Source organism: Xenopus laevis, chromosome 1L, assembly GCF_017654675.1.
Source record: "Xenopus laevis strain J_2021 chromosome 1L, Xenopus_laevis_v10.1, whole genome shotgun sequence".
Taxonomy (NCBI): Eukaryota; Metazoa; Chordata; class Amphibia; order Anura; family Pipidae; genus Xenopus; species Xenopus laevis.
This window is the reverse complement of record NC_054371.1, coordinates 164658152-164681540: the sequence shown is the minus strand read 5'-3', so window position 1 is coordinate 164681540 and position 23389 is coordinate 164658152. Positions and strand designations below refer to the sequence as shown.

The 23389-nt window shown below is 38.4% G+C and overlaps 1 protein-coding gene across 1 annotated transcript in view; it reads left to right on the top strand.

Annotated features, from left to right (window-relative positions):
* The window catches only part of sppl3.L (signal peptide peptidase like 3 L homeolog), a gene marked incomplete at its 5' end in the record, with an annotated part of 30610 nt that extends 12345 nt beyond the window's left edge, over window positions 1-18265 (top strand). The window contains 10 exon segments of the mRNA NM_001086148.1: window positions 6032-6109; window positions 9717-9802; window positions 11626-11745; window positions 11823-11901; window positions 12183-12295; window positions 13567-13673; window positions 14150-14313; window positions 14881-15068; window positions 15160-15269; window positions 17113-18265. Coding sequence (NP_001079617.1) covers window positions 6032-6109; window positions 9717-9802; window positions 11626-11745; window positions 11823-11901; window positions 12183-12295; window positions 13567-13673; window positions 14150-14313; window positions 14881-15068; window positions 15160-15269; window positions 17113-17184 — 1117 coding nt within the window. The 3' untranslated portion in view covers window positions 17185-18265.
* Between the last annotated feature and the right edge of the window lie 5124 nt (window positions 18266-23389).

Genomic DNA, 23389 nt, shown 5'->3' with positions numbered 1-23389 from the left:
AGTGATGCTTCCTGTTTATGCAGTCTCTATTTTATTCCGATTGTTTAAATATATTTGTCAAAGTCCTCTTCCAATATGGTGTTTAAGTTTTTATATTCCAAAGTTTACATAGGTCTTAAGGCTACTGCCACATGGGACTTATTCACTGGCTCCTGTGTCTGCACTCAGACACTATGTTGGACTGGGTGCAAACACACACCGATTTTGGTGTAAAAATACATACTTGCATGTTTCAGCACTGCAAATCTGCTCCTTGAGTCTGCACCCAGTCTGACACAATGCCTTCGCATTGCATTTATACGCAGCCCAAGAATCAGGCTAAACCGGATCCTATACTGTCATGCATATCATGGTGCTTGTTAATTATAGCGTAAATGTATTTTAAAAACAATCCTATTAGGTTTTGTAATATGTAATATTTTTAGTAGTGTTAAAGGGCAAGTCAACCCCAGAATAAAAATTGACCTGATAAATTAAAACATTCCTTAAAACATTTTATTTAAAAAATTTCAGTACTTTATTTGTAAAGATAATTGCTATTGAAGCAGTCTTTGCTTAAAACCTGTTTTTTAAACAATGTTGCAAAAGTCTTAAGGTGGCCATAGACTCCAAGATCCGCTCGTTTGGCGACATCGCCAAACGAGCGGATCTTTCCCCGATATGCCACTAAACTGCGTGGCTATATCGGGGGTAATTCGAACGTTCGGCCGTATGGCTGAACGATCGAATTACGATGCGCCAAGTGGCTCAGACGGGTCGGTCGGGTAAAAATCCAACCTTCCCGATCGATATCGTGGCCAGATATCGATCGGGAAGACCCGTCGGAAGCCCCCCATACACGGGCAGATAAGCTGTCAAATCGGTCCAAACGACCGATATCGGCAGCTTTATCTGCCCGTGTATGGCCACCTTTAGTTTCCCAGCAAAGTCAGGTCTGTTAATCAGCTGCCTTGTCTTCCATTGTATCAACAGTCTGAGCCATCAGGACAGAGAATAGAAAGGGACAGACAAACACTGCTTTCAATAGCAATATATATACAAATAAAACCATAGAAAAATTGCCATGAATGTATATTGCAAAGTTGCTTTTCTTTTATTAGGCAAAACATAATTTTTGGGTTAACATTACCTTTAAAGGAGAACGAAACCCCCCTCCTAAAGTGAGTCCCATCCACTAGCTCCCATTGCGCCCCCCCCTCCCTGCTTCCTCCCTGCATAGGGTGATACTTAAAAAGTGTTGCTGCATGTTGCACAGAACTCGGCATGCAGAGTACCGCAGCAGAGCTCACAGGCGTCGTCTTCGGTATCTTTGGATCCTCTTCTTCCACTGACCCCAGCTGCCGAAAAAAAATATTGCTCTGTGAAGCTCCAATCCTATTACCACTGCCTGGTTACTAGGTTAAATTGAACCCTAGTAACCATATAGCTGCTGAAATCCCAAACTGGATAGCTGCTAAACAAAAAGCTAAATAATTTAAAAACCACACTTTATATCATACTAAAAGTTAATTTAAAAGTAAACAACCCCTTTAAAGTTACAAATCATTCAGGCAGTAGAAACCCATTATATAGTCATGCCTTGCTATATTCTCAACAACTAGATAACTAAATTTTGATGTTCAGAAAGCCTGCACAGTGAACATTTTCAGTACTTCGCGATGGCTTTAAGTCCACTTACAATAGCTGTGCAACTATTATTATTTAGTGAATAAAGTACCCCTCTTGTAAAATATAAGGATATTATAAGTTGCCAAGGAGTTCCATGACCATCTAAAAACATGAGACCTGTTTTTTACAGGTCATGGAACTCTGTGGTGACTTTTAATATCCTCATATTTTGCAACAGGGGGAACTTTATTATAATACACAAGTTTCAGTGAATCATGTGACAGAAATGACATCACTAAACTCAGATTATAACCGATGACCTCACTAAGCACCGTTTATAAGGATATTATTTACAGGATATTCATATTTATATTGAATTCAAAGTCATCCACCCTGACTGGAGTAGCTCCTTTTAGCCCGTCTCAACCTAACCAGGCTGCCATATGGTCAGCAGGCTCCCAAATCCAATTTTAATTCTGTAACTCCTCGTGTTACTACCACTATCCGCTCCTTAAATGATTTTGTTGCCCTCATTTATAAACAGCAAACAGCAAAAGTGAATGTGTGATATGTAAAGCCTTGGGCAGGTACCACTGCTTCACTTCAGGCTTAATTTATAATGTTTGGTACCACGATGAAAGCTTTGGTTGAAGTTGAAATTCTTTGCCAGTGAAACCTGTACATCTTTGTCCAAAATCTTTAATTTTTTTTTTTTTAATTCTTTATTTCTGAAAAGAAGTTTCCAAATCATAAGGGAGGGATACAGAAAAAAGAAAAAGAGCAGGGGAAGGGATCGGGTAAAGCCAAAAGATGGCTCCAATGAACATATCATATAATACATTATTTTTATTCAGTCAGCATTTCATTGTTAATTACTACACATTAATAGCTATAACCTCTTGTCTTTCTCCCAGAATATTTATCTACACACCGTTCCTTATTTGCTTACAATCTGATCTAGTTTTTCTACAAATCTATGCCATGGGGACCTTATCTTCCAATATAATGCACTTTTATTATGATATAGATATGTTAATTCTTCTGTCTGATTTCTTCTACCAACCTCAACCAATTAATAAAGGAAGGTGGCACCTTAGATTTCCAATTCCTGTGGATGAGTGTTTTAGCTGTTTGGAGAAACTGAAAATTCTGGGAGTCCTCCAGCATCTTAAGATTCTCCCAATTATCATTCAATAAAAGTAAAGCATAATCTTCTACCCTTATTCTATTTGATGTCACTTCATAGATACTTTCCAGCACCTGGGACCAGTATTCTTTCAAAACTGAGTATATTATCCAGATATGGCTATGGGTACCTTCACTTATATTGCATCCCCAGCACAAATTAGAATGTTGTGGATACATGCTTTTTAGTGCTTGCATTTTTTTTAAAGGGATACTGTCATCATGGGACAGTTTTTTTTTTTTTTTAAATGCATCAGTTTTTATATTCAATTTTGAAATTTGGCATGGGGCTAGTCATATTGTCAGTTTCCGTCACCCTTTACTGCAAGTTGGAGTGATATCCCCCCCCCCAGCAGCCTAACAACAGAACAATGGGAAGGTAAACAGCAGCTCCTTGCACAGGATAACAGCTGTCTGGTAGATCTAAGAACAGCACTCAATAGTAAAATTCAGGTCCCAATGAGACACATTCAGTTACATTGAGCAGGAGGAACAGCAGCCTGTCAAAAAGCAGTTCTATAATGCAGCACTGGCTCTTTCTGAAAAGCACATGACCAGGTAAAATGAGATGAAATGGCTGCCTACACACCAATATTATAAATAAATAAAAAATACACTTGCTGGTTCAGAAATTAAATTTTATATTGTAGAATGAATTATTTTCAGTTTAAAAAGTTTAATTTAGAAATAAAAATATCATAAAAATCATGACCGAATCTCTTTAAACACCTAAAGAGCCAGGTAGCAGTAAAAAGCAGCACCTGTATTGTGTGATGTGCTTTGTGTGCACCTTTGGGTTAGCAGCCGGCGCCAGTGTGAGTGTGCCAGTCACTTGAATGTGGTAGTAGTGGAGCGGAGGAGGATGGGCTGTTGTGGTGAACAGAGAAGAATGGACTCATTGTACATCTGGGACAGAGCTTTATGTGTCTTGGGCCTGGCAATTTAACAGGAGCTCCATGCTGGAATCCCTTCCCTACGAAGCAGACACAAATAGCTGTGAGACTGCAGTGTGGTTATTAAATACTCTTGCCCTGAAAACTGGGAGGTTAGAGACAGGCATGGGCAGTTCCTTTGTCTGAATGGCAGGCGTTGCCCTAACAGTGGCTTGATAGCTGCACCCTGTGTCATTCAAGGCATTGAACTCCAGTTACAATAAACATCCGATGTATTACACTCAGACTTGGCTGTGATGTCATGCAAATTAAATAAGGACTTATAGTGACTTCTGTCACTGTCCTTGAGGAAAAAGTAAATTAAAAGAAAGGGTGGCGTTTGCAGCTTTTAGAAAGAAATAGACCTTTACAATTTCTGTCGTAAAACACCGGCAGACCTGGTTGAACAGGTTATAGTTTTTTAAAAGACTGGCGTTTGCACATCTAGCACAGATTTAGCAACCCCGCTGTGAATCAGAGAGATTTCAGTGTTTATACCTTTTGTAGTGTACACTTCAAATTCCTTTAAGCAGTGATCCACTGAATGTGTTTACAGGGAGAGGTCTGCAAAATATCACTTGTGATGCAAACACAAGCATTTTCATTGTATATTTGTATGCTTGGACAAGTGTGCAAACTGCATTTCAGAGTTGAATCAATGCATCCATTTTGTTTCCAAGATGAAGCAATTTAATCTATTGCTCTACGAGAGTCCTAATCAAAGGATGCAGTTCTCAACAACTTTGGTTTTAAAGTTGTAACTGCTGTTGTCCTATGCTATTCTCTTCACGGCTTTCCGGAATACAGAACAGTATAGCCGAAATAGTTTTCTCAAATCAAGCCTCCCTTTGCCACTATAGACATACTTCTGTGATGTCCGTTTGCAGCTATGTTAATCACAGATCATGCAAAGCATTGTTGGAATTGGAGTGTTGGCTGGAGGAGAGTTGACCATTGTTATAAAACTTCAGTAGTTCAAGTAGTCAGGGCAGACATTGGAGACAATGGTAAGTGGCCAATAGCAATTACATTATATTTACTATTAACCATAAAATAATACACGTTTAATGTGTCTTGCATAGTATGCAGGAACTTGTAGTTGTTTACAGTGAGGTCACTACAACAGGGTGCACAGGTGAGGATGACACTTGCAGAGGTCACATTGATACCTGAATTGTAGAAGTTATTTATGCCACAACAGGGTTACAAATACACCTCCAGCCAAATTCTTTATTTGAAGGTGACCAGAAACGTGGTTATCATAATATTTCTGTTAACTTTATTTAAAAGTTTAATACCCAGGATTGCTTAAAAGAGGATTTAAACCCCAAAAAAGTATTGATGCTTCGGAGTACTTTTGTAGTTTACATTAATTTTAGCAGCAAGTGTAAATGCAACAGCTATACTGTGGGTAGGAGGTCCCTAGTTTCCTTCCCAATCTCAGAAGTGTAAATTGCCGATTGGAAAGCATGCATGTCACTAAGTAGCCTAAAGCTTCATTGCAAGGCAGCTTTCAAGTATATGTTTTCCCACCAGCCAGTGGGAAAGTAACTAGGGGATGTTATGTTGGCCATGGTAATGCATATTTACTGCGGATTTTAAATAACGTTAGGCTCTGCTTCCTCGAGTGCTACGTTGTCATAAATATAATTTAAAGGAAACCTAAAATCACTGCTGGAGTGTAAATTTGTTAGGCACCCCCCTGTGAATTCTATAACCAACCTACTTTTGTACAGAGTGGCCATCTTCTAACCTGCTCCTAGCCATCCCCTGCACCTGCTCGTAGTTGAACAGAGCTTCTCCGGATTTTACTGTACTTGCCATGTGCTCAGCTTGAATCTGCACTGGGGATGCCTAGGGGCAGGCAAAATGCCCCAGCGCATTGCATAACATTACCCATGGCTGGCGCATATTTTATAAAAGGATATGAGGAAGGAAATTAAGTTTTATTTGTCCCTAACAAATTGACCCCCATCTTCCCACTGAATTTGGGTCTCCATCTCCTGTAATTGCATTTCACTAAGGTACAGTGTTATTTAAATGAAAAACAAGCAGCCATTTCCTGAGCTCTCAGAATAAAGAGAAGAATAATCAAATAGAGTAATGTAGTCTCAGTGATCTAAAAATAACGGCAAGTAGCTTTTTGTGGGATGTGGGGATCTGCCACTATATATCATTTCAACATACGGTTACTGTTTACCAGTTTCATATCTACTGGGTAAGGTCAGCTTTTTTGGCACCCCTGTCTCCATTGCTTTATGTTTTTCTTAAATGTAACTGAAATCTTATATGTTTTCTTTTTACAGGGCTTATTCTTTGGTGGATTCCAGTCAAGTTTCCACATTCTTGATTTCAATTCTTCTCATCGTATATGGCAGCTTCAGGTATAGTATCATAAATCTGTTATCCCTGGTTGTCCTCTGATTTTCACTTCTCAACATTTCTAAATCAGATCAATATTCTGCCTCAATCTTGCCACTATTACATTACCAGAGATCTACTTTTGTTAGTTGATTTGATTGTTTTACTATTAAAATTCATTTTCAAACCAAGCGCACTTGTGGCTGAATAGAAGCAAATACCACCAACAATGTTTCAAAATGTAGTGGAAATCCTTCCCAGTGTATTAGTGGCTGCTAGAGCAGCAAAGACAGGTCCAACTTCATACTAATACACTTGACTTAGAAATTAAATGTTTGAGACTTTTAGTAGTACAGTGTACACCTATTAAAACATCCAAAACAAACTGCTTGATTAAAAAAAAAAAAATACTTTTGGTTTAGTTAAAAGCTTTTGAGATATTTAATCTTTTTGCTGCTTCCCTTAAAGGGATACTGTCATGGGAATTTTTTTTATATTTTTAAAAATGAATCAGTTAATAGTGCTGCTCCAGCAGAATTCTGCACTGAAATCCATTTCTCAAAAGAACAAACAGATTTTTTTTATATTCAATTTTGAAATCTGACATGGGATTAGACATTTTGTCAATTTCCCAGCTTTTTTTAGGGGAGATTTAGTTGCCTGGCGACTAATCGCCTCTTTTTCTGGGCGACAATCTCCCCAAACTGCCTTCACGTGTTTTCCCATCCGCTATCATGAAAAGTCACCTGTGCTAAAGCAGATGAGACCCTTCCATTTTCCGAAGTTGCCTGAAGTTTCCTCGTGAGGCAGTCGCCCAGTAGAAGAGGCGATTGGTCGCCAGGTGACTAAATCTCCCCGAATCTGCTCGTGTTAACTAACCCTTATGTAGCCAAGAGCCAGTGCACTCTAAATAGCAGTTTTTTGGATATCGTACAAGTTTGTAACTCAAGGCTTCCAACTTAAAAAAATAAGAAAAAAAATGCAAGTTCAATAGGCTTCCTTTATAGATCAAATCAACACAAAGACCACACATAAATAGTTGTCCTTAATTCTTTGAGCTTTCCCCCACTGCATTTACCTGTAACCTCCGGTAGGAATCGTGCTCATGTTAATCGTGAAAAATTATGACTGATTGCTCTTTCCCTAAGCATAGCCATAGTCTTAAGTGCGCAGCATTTGTTAATATCTGTGTTTCAAGGATTCTTTAAAGAATAGGTACAATAAATGATTATATGGTTTAATGCTAAAGTAAATTAAACAAATTTATAGTGTAGGTTATTCTTTGCTTGTGATTCTCTGGAATCTCCGCAAATATAACTTGTTCAGGCGGTTTGTTTACAATTATATAAAGTAAAGGTCTGTAAAGATAGCAAATGGAGCAAAGTACAATTGCAACTGGGCATTATTTTGCCTGTTGCGACTTTGTGTTTTGAGTGTGTGTGTGTGTGTGTATATATTTCCCACGTTCCTGCATAATGACAATGTGCAGGTAAAACTGGATGCTACTTGATGGAATTATGCAGAATTGAATCAGAGACATCACCAATGCCTCTGTTAGGGCTCTTACACACAGGTGTTTTTTTCTGCGTTTAAGTGTAGGTTTGAGCCCCAATATACGCATTCGCTGATGGATTATTTTATATTCTACCTGGTTGTACTCTTGAGTGTTGCGGTTTGTTTAGACACAGCATGTTGCATCATCTTGTGCTTGACATAGGGTCAGCTATTGATACAGAGGGTTCTATTTAGAGTACTTAATTGTGTAAAAAAACAAAATGCGTTTAACTGCAATATATGTGGGTTTTCACACTCGAAGTAGGGGCTTTGTTTTTTTAAATCTAGAAGAAAATTATCACTTTATTTTGAAAGCCTAAAAATGTCAAATCTATTTTCAGATTGTTTGACCCCAAACACACACAATTGCTGTAAAAATTAAGCTTATTTCTGTGTAAAATATGGTATTATTCACCGATACATAACTTAACTGGTAGTATTTACTGGCATGAAAAAAAATCCATACCATTAACTAGAACTACATTAAACGGTTATCTTTTAGGAAAGTCCTTGCTCTTTTGGTAGTTGACTTGTCCCTATCTTTCCATGGATACTGTCATTTACAGTTGGTAATTTTTGTAATTAATTGAACATTCTATTCGAGTCCTTTAGACCAAGTCGGTATCTTATCTTTCTATGTATGGGACCGTCCTATTGGACTACCCGAGTGTCTGTAAAAAAATTGGCCATATGTTGATTGGGTCAGGTTTTCACATTGAATCTGTGAAATCAGCTTCAACACCCTAGATCCAAAGGATCAACTTTTTGCAGGCTGAGAAAAGTGTATCTGCTCCCTTACAGACTTTAGTAAAACTGTATTGAGATACAGCTTCCTCCTCCTCTTGGCTACAAAACAAAACAATGTAGGCTGAGAGCAGTGGAGCCAATGTGTGCCCTCAGCCTTAAGCCCCTCCCCAGTTCCATTGTTAAAGGGACAGTAACCTCAAAGAATGTAAGTGTTTTAAAGTAATTAAAAAATAATGCAGTGTTGCCCTGCACTGGTAGAACTGATGTTTTTGCTTCAGAAACACTACTATTGTTTGTATAAACAAGCTGCTGTGTAGCAATGGGGGCAGCCATTCAAAGGAGAAAAGGCTCAGGTTACACAGCTGACAAGCTCTGTAGAACATAATGGTGTTATCTGTTATCCACTATTTAACCTGTGCCATATAGCCTTTTTTCAATTTCTTACGCCATGGTTACACAGCAGCGTTTATATGAACTATAGTAGTGTTTCTGAAGCAAACACATCAGTTTTACCGGTGCAGGGCAATATTACGTGATATTTTCATTACTTTAAATCTTGTTTGCTGTTACTGCTCCTTTAATTCAGTGATCCCCAGTGTCTCGTGAGCAACATGGTGTTCTTCAACCTCTTGGATGTTGCTCCCAGAGGCCTCAAAGCAGGTGCTTATTTTTGAATTCCAGGCTTGGAGGCAATTTTTAGTAGCACAAAAAACAATTGTACTGCCAAACTAAGTCTCCTGTAGGCTGCCAGTCCACTAAGAGGCTACCAATTGCCAATAACATTCCCTACTTTACAGCTGTAGGAAGTTCTTGCATTATTGTGTTGCTCTCCAACTTATTTTACATTTAAATGTGGCTCATGGTTAGAAAAGGTTGGGGACCCCTGCTTTAAGTGATAGATTTTGAAATCTGTGAACCACCTACTATGGAAAGCAAATTGACTTCAAGTTTCAGAATCCATCACTTCACAATGGATGTTGTTTAGTATTACTAAAGGTTCGCACAATGTACCTGGAAAAATCTAGTGGCCTTGAAGATCTAACTATAATCTTGTGCCTGACGTACTTAACCAAAGTACAAATAATAGGCACAAGAGCTACCGGTATAAAGGCGTTTTGCTCCAAAGTCGGTTGAATCACAGAACCATTTATTTTGAATGGTAAACTATTTTGTGCATATATATATAACCTTGCTTTATTGTCTACAGGAAATAAAAATCAAGCCCTAATTTTTTTTCACAAGGAGTTTGCTGCTTGACTTGTTCCAATTAATGTGACCTATTGTTATTAGTTCTACCACTCTGATTTTAACCCTCTCTCTCCTATCCAGGTCCCTCAATATGGACTTTGAAAATCAAGACAAGGAGAAGGACGGCAGTGGTTCTCCTGGTGCTTTTAGTGGAAACGGCTCTAACAGTGAGGAAGGATTTGCAAAACTGTCTTCTAGGCGTATTTTCATACGTGAAATGCAGTGGGAAAAGCTTGTGTAGGATAGCAGTGGGTGGGAATGTTTTTCTCTTGGGAAAGAACAACATATGTGCTCAGCAATATTATGAATGGTTACCGTGTGTTTCCATGTGGTATAGGCATTTCAAGTAAATTCTTACTCCACTGAGACAATAGTCAACCACAATCACCTTTGTTTTTGATTATTTTATGGTGACTATTGGCAGTGAGATAACCCCTGTTGATTTATCCATTCCTCATTTGTAACATCATAATTTACTCTTAAGTGTTTCCATGGCTTGTATAGGGGACATCCTACTTTAGCTGTATAGTGAGTGTACATTGATTATTTGTGCTGATTAAGTGCCATTCTTTTTGGTGCTTTTATTTTAAGTGGTACTGGGCTTTTTAACCCTTCTGAATTATTTAATGGGCATTATACCCATTTTCAGCATTATTGAATGAATAGGGCTCCCTGACCATTAACTGGCCTATTTGAAAATTCCTTCAGGCAATGGACCACATTGGCATGTTGATGTTGTTCTTTCCCAATGGGCCTGCTAAGGCCTTGCACTTAAGTGGCCAAATCAGGACATAGGTCTGCTCATTTTGCAACCTTGCAGAGGAGCGGCTCGTTATGTATGGCCGCCTTAAAGGGGTAGTACACTTTTAAGTTAAAGGATCAGTAACCTCAATTTTTTTTTTTTTTTTTTTAAATTGTTAGTGTAGAATGAAAAAAAAACCACAGACATATTAAACTTTTAAATCGCTAAGTCTAATCGCTAATTGATGTTACTGGTCCTTTAACTTTTAGTATGTTATAAAACGGCCAATTCTAAGCAACTTGGTTGTCATTATTTATTTTTTACACTTTTTAAATTATTTACCACTTCTGACGCTTCCCAGCTTTCAAATGGGGGTCACTGACCCCATCCAATAAACATGCTCTTTAAGGCTAAGCATTTTGTTATTGCTACTTTTTATTATTGTTTCTATTCAGGTCCCACTCCTATTCATATTCCTGTCACTTATTCAAATCAATGCATGGTTGCTAGGGAAATTTTGACCCTAGCTACCAAATTGCTGAAATTGCAAAGCTGGGGAGCTGCTGAATAAAAAGCTAAAAAAGCTCAAACTACAAATAATAAAAAATGAAAACCAGTTACAAATTCTCAGAATATCACTCTACAACATACTAAAAGTTCATTTAAAGGTGAACAACCCCTTTAACTTTAACAATCTTCTTGTTTGTCCTGTGTAGCTCAAGAAATGACAAAAAGTTTTTTTTCATGTTTAAAACAATAGTGCTTGTGCTGAACATACTTTTTCCTGTTTAGTCAACTAATGTTGAACAAGGGGACATACTATACCATTCTTCATCAAAAGGGCTATGTTGCAAGGACCATTGTTTGCTGTTCCAACAGCCTCTCTAGGGTGGAAAAGACGTGACCAGAAAACACCGCTCCCCATTTGGAGGAAAATTCCCATTCCATTAATGAATGAGGGATACTATGTAGGTGGTGGGCGACATCTGGTCTTGTGTAAAAGTGTGTTCCTGTCTGTGGGTTTTCTTGAAAGAGGCTGGTGGTCCATCTGAAACGTTGGTGTTTACAACAAAGCTCCTTCACTTTGATTTAATGAGGTGTCAATCTCTCTTCCTTCTGAATTTGTTTCCAAGCTGTGACCCACAATAGTGAAGAAGGCATGTGTTGATAAAAAAAAGGATCTCTCAGTAGGGTTTGTGCTAGGCACTGTAGTTAAGCAGTAATCCTAACCAAATCTTTCTTGTGCAGGTATCCAGACTATTGACTCCACTCAGGCTTTGTTCCTCCCCATTGGAGCATCTGTTTCTCTCTTGGTCATGTTTTTCTTCTTTGACTCAGTTCAAGTTGTCTTCACTATTTGCACTGCTGGTGAGTATAGTTCTACTGTGATAGTGAATGCAAAGATCATGTTCTGATATTAAAATGATGTTTCATTTATTTTTCAGTTCTTGCAACTATAGCGTTTGCATTCCTTTTGCTCCCTATGTGCCAGTATTTAACCCGGCCTTGTTCTACTCAGAATAAGTGAGTATGCGCTACTTTGTGCACTTTTTTTTTACAAAGTATGACGGCTTATTGCATTATAATACTATGGATAGGTTTTACATTTTGCTTGCTGTAATTGTAGCCAGCCAATGTTTCTGTTTGGACAGATTAACCACAGATAACCTCATTTTGATCAGTTCGTTATTAGGGCAAATTTTCCATTTGTTTTCTCATATAGAAATTGTTGTTTGTTGCTCCTCTTTACCAAAATAATATTTTATCTTGACATTTTATTGACCATAAACTGTGTTTCTTTGCAGAATATCCTTTGGCTGCTGTGGCCGTTTTACAGTTGCAGAGCTGCTCTCTTTTTCTCTGTCTTTGATGCTTGTCCTTGTTTGGGTGCTCACAGGTCACTGGCTGCTTATGGATGGTAAGTTCATATTTGAATTGTATGGGGAAATCATTCATCAAGCCAACACATTCACAGTGGCAAGTGAAATTTACCCCAGCTGTTTCCCTGTTTATTCAGTTAAACTTATTAGCACCGGCTGTGCTGCTCAAACAGTCTTATTATGTTTGCATCTTTGAGCATCTTAATATATGTGATCGTTGACATGCTGCTTTCTCTGCTAAAGGAAAAGTATATATTAGCCTTAGATTAAAACTGAATCCTGACCCAACTGGTCACGTGACCATGAACATGGAAACAATAAAACTATGCAAAGAAGCCCTTTTTTTGCAGTTTGTATTAAACATCTGTATGAAGACCATGTAATTTACATTATTGCTTCTTTTCTTTTACTACCTGTGTTTTGGCAGTTATAGACACTTCCAAATATAACCCCAAAGTATCCAGAAGCATTTTTTTTAAAGAACCACTGCCTCTGAAGGATCAAACTTATTTCTTTGCTTTTGTGTACCAGTATATGTTACCAGACTTTGGGAAGCCATGACGGGTGTAAAGGGGTTATTTGAATTTCTGTTTCGTCATTGATTACAGCAGCCCTTTAAATCAGGGGTCCCCAACCTTTTTTAGTAGTGAGCCACATTTAAATGTAAAAAAAGAGTTTTGGAGCAACACAAGCATGAAAAAGTCCATGGAAATGTCAAATAAGGGCTGTTATTGGCTGTTTGGTAGCCTTTATATGGACTGACTGTTTGACAGCCCACCTAGTTCTTATGCACCAAAACTTGCCTCCATGCCTGGAATACAAAAATAAGCACCTGCTTTGAGGCCACTGAGAGCAACATCCAAGGGGTTGGTGAGCAACAGGTTGCTCGGTAGCTACTGGTTGGGGTCCACTGCTCTAAATGATCATGGCTAAAATGTCTTGAAGTTAAGGCATTTTTAATTAAAAAAATATTATGTAATTTTAAAAAGTATTGTAGTACTGGTTTAATCTGCAATTGTTAGTGGTGACATTCCCCCAATATCTCCAGCCCTTCAGCCTCCCAGAACTAACTAGATATTTTTGATTAACATTACACCAGGCAGTGCATTCTTTTCCCAGCCAGCCTATTGTCATTCTTGAGCCGTTATAAATTGCAATAACATTTTTATTGGTCTCTGAAGAGCCAGTTGCCTAACTGCATATGGCATTAGGTTCTTGCAGAGTTCAGTTTTGATTCTTATTTTATAAGTGTTTTTTGGCAAATTGATAAGTTTTATTGTATAAGGAATTATTCATTTGTCCTTTGCAGCTCTAGCCATGGGACTGTGTGTTGCAATGATTGCCTTTGTGCGACTCCCCAGTCTGAAAGTATCCTGTCTGCTGCTTTCAGGGCTGCTGATTTACGATGTGTTCTGGGTACGTATTTCACATTCTGATCAAGTTGAGTAATTGATTTCACCTGGATATGTCAGTATGCATGCCCCTGTATTCAGTTAGACACTAAATCTACAATAAAATCTTCAATACTGGAACTTCAAAAATAAGTGTGAATAGGATGTGCAAAATATAAAAATTTCAATTGTTTTTATTAACATTTTCATTTGTGCAGAGTTCAGTAGTACATTGTGACCTGTGACATGGGGCGTATTGGCGTTGCTATATTGCACATGCATTTATAAATTGCGAGCTGACCCAAAGTTTGATTGGCCTTATTTAACCTTTTATGGGTCCTGCTTTATGGCTAATGAATTCCGCCTCTTTGATGTAGATAAATACGCACCTACGTGTGTGTTTGTATGTATAATAGATCAGTGGGAATCCGACTACAATTTGTAACATGTAAAGTAGCATGCGTCAAGATTGTCTTAAGTTTTGGGACTCTCTTTCCTTAGGTTTTCTTTTCTGCCTACATATTCAGTAGCAATGTGATGGTTAAAGTGGCCACCCAACCCGCAGACAATCCTTTGGATGTTTTATCCAGAAAGCTCCATTTGGGGCCAAATGTTGGTAGAGATGTCCCCAGGTTATCCCTGCCAGGGAAGCTGGTGTTTCCCAGGTGAGTATTTACATAATCAGCATTGGTTTCTTACACAAGAATAGTGTTTTATAGGTTTAAAGCACTGCATGTTGGCTTTAATATGTAATTCTTTACTCTACACATTGGAGCTTTTTTTTAATACCATTTTTTGAGTGTGCTCGCAACTTAATAAAATGTATATACAGGATTGTATAGAAGATATTTGCCTCTTGTAACACAAGCTGAGATTATATAGTGAATAAAGTACCCCTTGCTGTAACATATAAGGATATTATGTTACCGAGGAGTTCCATGACCATATAAAAGCACAAGGCCGAAGGTAACTTATAATATATTTATATTTGTCAACAGGGGGGACCTTATTATAATTCACAAGTTAGTGAGTCATGTGACAGAAATGATATCACTAAGCTCCAATTATAAACGGTTACATCACTAAGCACAGTTTATATGGCTATTATTTACAGGATATTCATAGCTTTTGTCTATTGTAAAGAATACCTTGTGTTGGATGTCTGCAGTGTTGCTACATGATGCCTTTAGTGAAGAAAGTGCACTGGTTATAACACACTTGTTCTTGTGCAGTTCCACAGGTAGTCATTTCTCTATGCTGGGTATTGGGGACATAGTGATGCCTGGTCTGCTCCTGTGCTTTGTCCTACGTTATGATAACTACAAGAAGCAGGCAACCAGTGACTCCCAGGGAGCTCCTATCTCTGGGCGCATGCAGAAAGTCTCCTACTTCCATTGCACACTAATTGGATACTTTGTAGGTGGGTACAGTAATACCAAGTATAATTAATATAAGTGAACGTTGAACGTTATTTCAGATATGCTTATTTAATGACATTTATTCTTTTGCAGGACTTCTGACTGCAACAGTGGCTTCACGCATTCACAGAGCTGCTCAGCCTGCCTTGCTCTATTTGGTCCCCTTTACTTTATTACCTCTCCTCACTATGGCCTATTTAAAGGTTAGTGCACAAAGGCATATTGATACATAGATGCTATCTTGTGTCATGACTGAATTATCCTTTGTGTAAATAACAATAGAAAGCAGTCAGATTTTACTTTCTGTTCCCCTCCATGACATATTTCCTCTATATCCCATCCTGGTATTTGCCTGAAAAGTTCAGTTGCTTGGCCAAAAGGAAATGCAGGGGAGCTGCAACTCTGTGGCTCATCTTCACTGTCTGTATTGTTTTATTGGTTCTAGCCAACGTCCCAAACGTGGCCATACACATGTATAGCCCCTGATAGGGTGTACGTTGCCCTGCGTGCCAATCGGTCAAAAAAAAAACCGCGATTTGTAAGCCAGTATTTGGCCTTATAAGGGAAAGTGCTTTCTTTTTGGTTCAGGGATTTCCAGGTGTCGTGGAGGCAGCCATATATAACACAATACAGTTTCATACAATAATTACAGATACAAGTGTTTGCATTGTGCTGAAAAGCTTGTCTGTGTGCAGCATACTATAGAGAGTATGAGAGAGAGAGACTTCCTATCAGCTTATTAGATTTTACTGTTTTACTTAAAAGTAGGTATTAATTTTTTGGTGCAAAAATATCCCTGCTAGATCAATTCAACCCATTAAGTGCTTAACTTGAAACAAATCCATGTATACAACATATAAAGTGCATGTTATCCCGAACTCAAAACATATCCGAACAAAAGCTAATAGGCATCTTCCACTAGGCCCCAAAAAAAATGCAGATTTTAATCACAGTTTAGCTTGTTAAGCATCTGCTCCCCATTTATTAAAGTGCAATAGTTATTTCTGGTCTATATAGGGTAGCGTTTTTTTTTAAGTTTAGGGTTGAATTTCTTTAATTGAACACCAATTAAATATGAACCACGCTTTCTTCAGCCTCCAGTTTGCCATCTAGGCAAATACAAATAAATATCTGCAAATACTGCAGGACTGAGAACTCTTGTATATTTAAAGAGCCCGGCTCATAAAAGCGGCCTCCAAACATTATGTAAATGCATGGCAGAATGGAGGGCAAGTAAATACAGGCAGTCCCTGGGTTACGTACGAAATAGGGTCTGTAGGTTTGTTCTTAAGTTGAATTTGTATGTAAGTTGAAACATATACATTTACTTATTAAATGCAACTTAGACATATGTTTGTCTTAATATAGTATTTCTTTTTATCTTTCTGTGCTCCGCAGTAGACAACACATGACATGGGTCAGGTGGTTTATTAAAGGGGAACTATTGCGAAAATGAAAATTTTATATTCTCTCCACCATACTGAAATAACAAGCTTTCTAAATACAATCAATTAAATATTCTGCACTATTTCTGAAATAATAAAGTTTATCTTCACTATTCCTCTCCCAGCATCTGTTTCTCTTCATTCTGTCTTCATTTAGGTGTTGGGTGTCAGATGAATGATCCAATAGATCTTAGAGTGAGCTCTAATACATCTTCTAGGCAAAAGGAGCCCCCCTATAAGATATATTGGGTCATTCATCTGACACCTAAATGAAGACTGAATGAAGAGAAACAGATGCTGAGAGGAACAGTGAATATAAACTTGATTATTTCAGAAACTATGCAGAATTTAATTTATTTAGAAAGTTTCTCACTTCAGTACAAGGAATCGTATATTACATTTTCATTTTTGCGATAGTTCCTCTGTAAATCTAAATGCTAATAAAGGCCAAAGCAAACCACTGTACATTACTGTAATAGCTTCTGTCTGTAAGTGTGAGTTTTATGTATGTCGGGTGTATGTAAGTCGAGGGCTCCCTGTATACCAAAATGCCTAAACGTAACAATAGTAGAGCATTGCAATTACTGTTTTTGTGTTTTAGGGGGATCTTCGTCGCATGTGGTCAGAACCATTCCATGCTAAGGCTAGCAGCCCCCGCTTCCTTGAGGTATGATGGGAGCAGAGACGACATGGCCAACCAGGCAGAATCCCTTCGGCTTTCTTTCCCCATAACACTTTATACTGGACACCGCAAAAGCTGATGGACCTTCAGAAAGGCTATTGTGTAAAATAACAAACATTTCTGGAAGAGAATTTCTTGGTGTCTCTATTTGGGAACCCTGAGATTGACAATTTTGTGTAAACACCCCATCCAACTTCCCCAGCAGTGGCTACTGAAGCTATGGAAAGAGTGGAGAATAAACTAGAGTATTAAAGGCACTAGGTGAACCACCTTACTGCTGTTAAGGATAACCCTTGGAACCTTTAAAGGTTTGGCCTTCCTGGAACTTTATGGAGCATGTTTCTGTAAAGACATCTAGAACACTGACAAGCCTGTTGGGACCAGACTCTAATGAGAGGGGAGTCTCCCTCTCACTAGCTCCCCTTCCTTGCCCCCCCCCATTTTTTTTTTAATTAAATTTCTTCTGTGGTGTGAAGTGACTTTTAGATCTCAGCCAGTGTGTGAGTTACTCTCTGTATATACATAGTCTGTCGTATTTAATTCCATTTCACCTTCATGTCATGTTACTGAGGGTAAGACTGAGATTATATATAAATATATTTTCTATGGGTGGTATAGTTATTCACAGAAGTGGCCTTTTCAGGTCAGGCCTGCTGTGATCTGTCGCATGTCCTGCACTTTCATCTTTGGCATTCTATGACTAATCCATCCCAGCGAAAGCCAAGCCTCAGTTCCAACCCAGTGTAACGTGTGCTCGTTCTGATGTATTCATGGGCTGTTTAGTGACTGTATTTGGTTCTGATCAATGTAGTGACCTAGGGCATATGAAATGTTCCCAACCCTTGTCTCTCCAATCTGTGCGCAGAATTTTTAGCAGTTCCTTCTGGACTCTTGCATGTCTAAGTTGCTGCGCTCATTGCTCCCTCCATATTAATAATAATAATAATAATGTTAACTTCTTGTAAATACATTTTTTTCTTTTTCTATTTTTTTTTTTTTTTTGTATTTTTAGTATTTTCATTTGTCTGCTGTATTTCTGAACCTCTCATGTGACCTGCCTTCCACAAAAAAAGAAAAACAAAAAATATCTCTCTAAATATGGAGCTGTGGTCTTGCCTCTGCTGCTTTATATTCTCTGCAAATCTTTTCCTTTGGGTTCTGTGAAGTCTGTCCCTGCCCAACCGCTGACAATGGCTACTTTGTGGGTGTTTTCTGTGCAAACAGGACTACGTTTTTGTCCCATGGATCGACCTTCCCCCCTAAAATTAGTCTTATTGTGTATTTTAAGACTCATCCCCTTTCATAGAAATACTGACACTAATTTAAAATTAATTTGTGTGGTCCCTATGGCCTGTTTCTGTGTTGTTGTTTTTTTAAACATTTTGCTTGTATATTTCCTAAGGAGTTTTAAGATTGAGGTTCCTTAGGGGGATTGTAGGCAGAACTACCTGTGTGTACAGGCACAGGGTTAAGGTTTGGGCATTTTGAAAACAGAGTTTGTATAATTGAAGCACTTTTCATTCCAAAGTAAATTTTCATTTTTTAAAAGGGGTTGTTAACTTTATGTTCTATAATGGTTATAGGGATAATTCTTTGCAACTGGCCTTCATTTTATTCTTTATAGCTTTTGAATTGACCCTATATGAAAAACAAATGTTCTGTAAGGCTACACATTTCTTGTTATTTATTGCTTCTTTTATTACTTATCTTTCTATTCAGGCCCTTTCCTATTCATATTCCAATCCCAACCACATCAGCGTATGTTTGCTAGAGTAATTTGGACCATAGCAACTAGATTGCTGAAATTGAAAACTGGAGAGCTGCTGAATAAAAAGCTAAATCATTTAAAAGCCACAAATTATATAAAATGGAAACTGCTGCATATTCTCTGAGAATATCACTTTACATCATACCAAAAGTTAATTAATGTAAAGGTGATTGAGTTAAAAGTAATAAATTATTACGTTCTACAGTGTCAGGTCCCTGGTTGTTGGCTCCATAGATTTTTTTTATTTAACAGTTAAGCTGTTAAAGATCCCATGTGCAGAGTATAATAAAAATGTGAACTTCACCACCCAAAGCAGCAGTTTATACTAGGGATGCACCGAATCCAGGATTCAGCCTTTTTCACCAGGATTCTGATTTGGCCGAATCCTTCTGCCTGGCTGAACTGAATCCTAATTTGCATATGCAAATTAGGGGCGGGAGGGAAATAGAATGACTTTTTGTCACAAAACAAGGAAGTAAAAGATGTTTTCCCCCCTTCCCGCCGAATCTTTCACAAAGGATTTGGGGGTTGGCCGAATCCAAAATAGTTAGAAAACCCTAATTAATTGATAGCAGCAGCTAATTCAGAATTTGTGTCTTATGTAAGCAGTGTGTATTTAACATGACTAGAGGGCCAGAAATACCAAAATATAAAGACTTTGTTCCATTTTATTCAGTGGCCAAATATGAATTTACAGGTATGGGACCCTGGGGTTTTCCAGAAAACAGATCTTTCTGTAATTTGGATCTTCATAACCTTGTCTACTAGAAAATCATGTAAATATTTAATAACCCAATAGGATGGTTTTGCTTCCAGTGAGGATGAATTATGTGTTAATTTAGATTAAGTACAAGGTACTGTTTTATTATTACAGAGAAAAGGGAAAATGTATTTAAAAAAAAATAATAATTTGGATAAAATGGAGTCTACGGCATTCCCGTTATTCAGAACTTTCTGGATAACTGGTTTCCACACACTGGATGCCATACCTGTACTGTGTTTCTATGTAGAGCTGCTGTGTAGCATGTGTTTTATTATAACCATACAACAATATTACCCAAATAAAACACAGACTGCATCGTTATATTAATTCCCAGGGATGAGCAACTTTGCTCCAAAAGATTCAACTGAACCCCAGGACGACAACAAAGGAATATGGGAAGGAGATTGGAGTTATTAGGTACCAAATTATCAACATGCCCCTTGGGAGTCCTTCTTTGCCATGGCCTGAAAGGTGGTTGTGCAAGGAAGAAGCATCTACTCGTAGCCCAGCATAAGAAATATGCTGATGATTTGCAGCTCCCGTGTGGTGTACTCCAGTTAATTGGAGGTCGGCAGATGCTACTCTTGGGACTATGAGCTGAAACAGGCCCATATGTGGCCACATTCCAGGACCGTCATCTTTTTCACTTGAAGGCTGTTATAGGAACAGCAACTCATGGGGGTGAATTTTGCTGACTAATTCTGTAACCTAACCAGCAAATCTGTTTAATGCTGCTTCCCAACAGCTACTACACTGTTACCAATGCTGGAGGTGGGTGGGACACAATGCCTTTGAAAACCAACCAATGATGTTAAATGATTAAATGAGTATGTGGTTTATACAGCAATCTTAACCTCCTGCCATTTCTGGTTTTAAAGGTGTGGTTGATTGGTTTATTTTTATGATATCACAGCTCTCTTTCAGTGACACTGATTGCATCTGGGAATAGGGATGGGTGAATTTGACCCGCTTAGTTTCGGCAAAAATTAGCCTCTGGCAAAATGTCGCCGATGCCCATTAAAGTCTATGGGCGTTGACATTTTTTTGTTTATTTTTTTACTCACAACGCCAAACAAGTGTATGGTCATTTCTGCGGCGGAACAAGGTGAAAAAATTTGCCCATCCCTATCTGTGAATCATGTGCTTTGGTAATGTAAAGCAAAGGGACACGACTGTCTGTTATTGTGTCTCCCCATTTGCTGCATTAGCACCGAAAGAAAAAAAAAAGTGTGAGGCACAATTTATATGGCATATATCTACCCTAATAATACACACACACACAAAAAAAATATATATAACAAGGACATCATGTCAAAGGACATATAAAGCCTATATTTTCCTACCATGTATATAAGTTGGACATATCTTCCCCAACCAAGCCACATTATTTGTTCTGCATATACCCCCTCCATTTGCCAGCACCATCACATTCTCCTAAAACAAATAGCAGCTTTCACCCAGCGGCCTCTGACACATCAGTAAGGGTAGGACTACACGGACGCTTTCGGCGCGCTGTGACAAAACGCATGCAACGTAAATAAGGTAACTGAAATGTCTGATGAATCGCAGCATTGATTCAACGCGACATGACTGTCGGATGCAGACACAGCGTGCAGCGTCTGCATCCGACAGTCGTTTTGGAATAAATTCTATATACCCATACCTATACTAACTATAGAATTTAGTATCACAATAGCCTTTGATATTCTGTCTGTCCAAAAAATCATCCAAGCCATTCTTAAAGGCATTAACTGAATCAGCCATCACAACATCACCCGGCAGTGCATTCCACAACCTCACTGTCCTGACTGTGAAGAACCCCCTACGTTGCTTCAAATGAAAGTTCTTTTCTAGTCTAAAGGGTTGGCCTCTGGTACGGTGATCCACTTTATGGGTAAAAAGGTCCCCTGCTATTTGTCTATAATGTTCTCTAATGTACTTGTAAAGTGTAATCATGTCCCCTCGCAAGCACCTTTTTTCCAGAGAAAACAACCCCAATCTTGACAGTCTACCCTCATAATTTAAGTCTTCCGTCCCTCTAACCAATTTAGTTGCACATCTCTGCACTCTCTCCAGCTCATTTATATCCTTCTTAAAGGAACAGTTCAGTGTGAAAATAAAAACTAGGTAAATAGGCTTTAATGTATAAAATAAAGGCTGGAGTGACTGGATATGTAACATAATAGCCAGAATACTACTTCCTGCTTTTCAGCTCTCTTGGTTTCCACTGACTGGTTACCAGGCAGTAACCAGAGACTTGAGGGGGGGGGGCACTCGGTCATATCTGTTGCTTTTGAATCTGAGCTGAATGCGGAGGATCAATTGCGAACTCAATGAACAGCTATGTCCCACGTGGCCCCCCTTCAAGTCACTGACTAACTCAGAGTTAGGAGCTGAAAAGCAGGAAGTAGTCAGTGACTTGAAGGGGGGCCACGTGGGACATAGCTGTTCAGTGAGTTTGCAATTGATCCTCCGCATTCAGCTCAGATTCAAAAGCAACAGATATGACCGAGTGCCCCCCCCCTCAAGTCTCTGGTTACTGCCTGGTAACCAGTCAGTGGAAACCAAGAGAGCTGAAAAGCAGGAAGTAGTATTCTGGCTATTATGTTACATATCCAGTCACTCCAGCCTTTATACATTACATTTTTGCCTAACTAAATTAGAAAAAAAAAATATTTTGCACAGCCTATTTACCCAGTTTTTATTTTTACACTGAACAATTCCTTTAAAGGGATCAGTTAATAGTGCTACTCCAGCAGAATTCTACACTGAAATCAATTACTCAAAAGATCAAACAGATTTTTTTATATTCAATTTTGAAATCTGACATGGGGCTAGACATTTTGTCAATTTCCCAGCTGCCCCTGGTATCACATCAGTCAAGCAAAATGAATTTTAATTACTCTATATAAAATTATTTGAATCTTGTTTCCTCCAGTCTGAGAATTCATAATTACAGCAAACAGGCGGGAGCCATTTTGTGGACAGGTCCACTTTAATGCCCTTTTTTATGCAAGACAGAACTTTATTTGCTTTAGTAGCCACAGAATGACACTGCCCAGAATTAGACAACGTGTTATCTACAAAGACCCCTAGATCCTTCTCATTTAAGGAAACTCCCAACACACTGCCATTTAGTGTATAGCTTGCATTTATATTATTTTTGCCAAAGTGCATAACCTTGCATTTATCAACATTGAACCTCATTTTCCAGTTTGCTGCCCAGTTTCCCAACTTAGACAAATCACTCTGCAAAGTGGCAGCATCCTGCATGGAACCTACAGTTCTGCACAATTTAGTATCATCTGCAAAAATAGAAACAGTACTTTCAATGCCCACCTCCAGGTCATTAATAAACAAGTTGAAAAGCAAGGGACCTAGTACAGAGCCCTGTGATACTCCACTAACAACACTGGTCCAATAAGAAAATGTTCCATTTACCACCACTCTTTGTAGTCTATCTTTTAGCCAGTTCTCTATCCAGGTACAAATACTATGTTCCAGGCCAACATTCCCTAATTTAACCAGTAACCTTTTGTGTGGCACTGTATCAAAAGCTTTAGCAAAGTCTAAGTAAATCACATCCACTGCCATCCCAGAATCGAGGTCTCTACTTACCTTCTCATAAAAAGAAATTAAGTTAGTCTGGCAAGATCTATTACGCA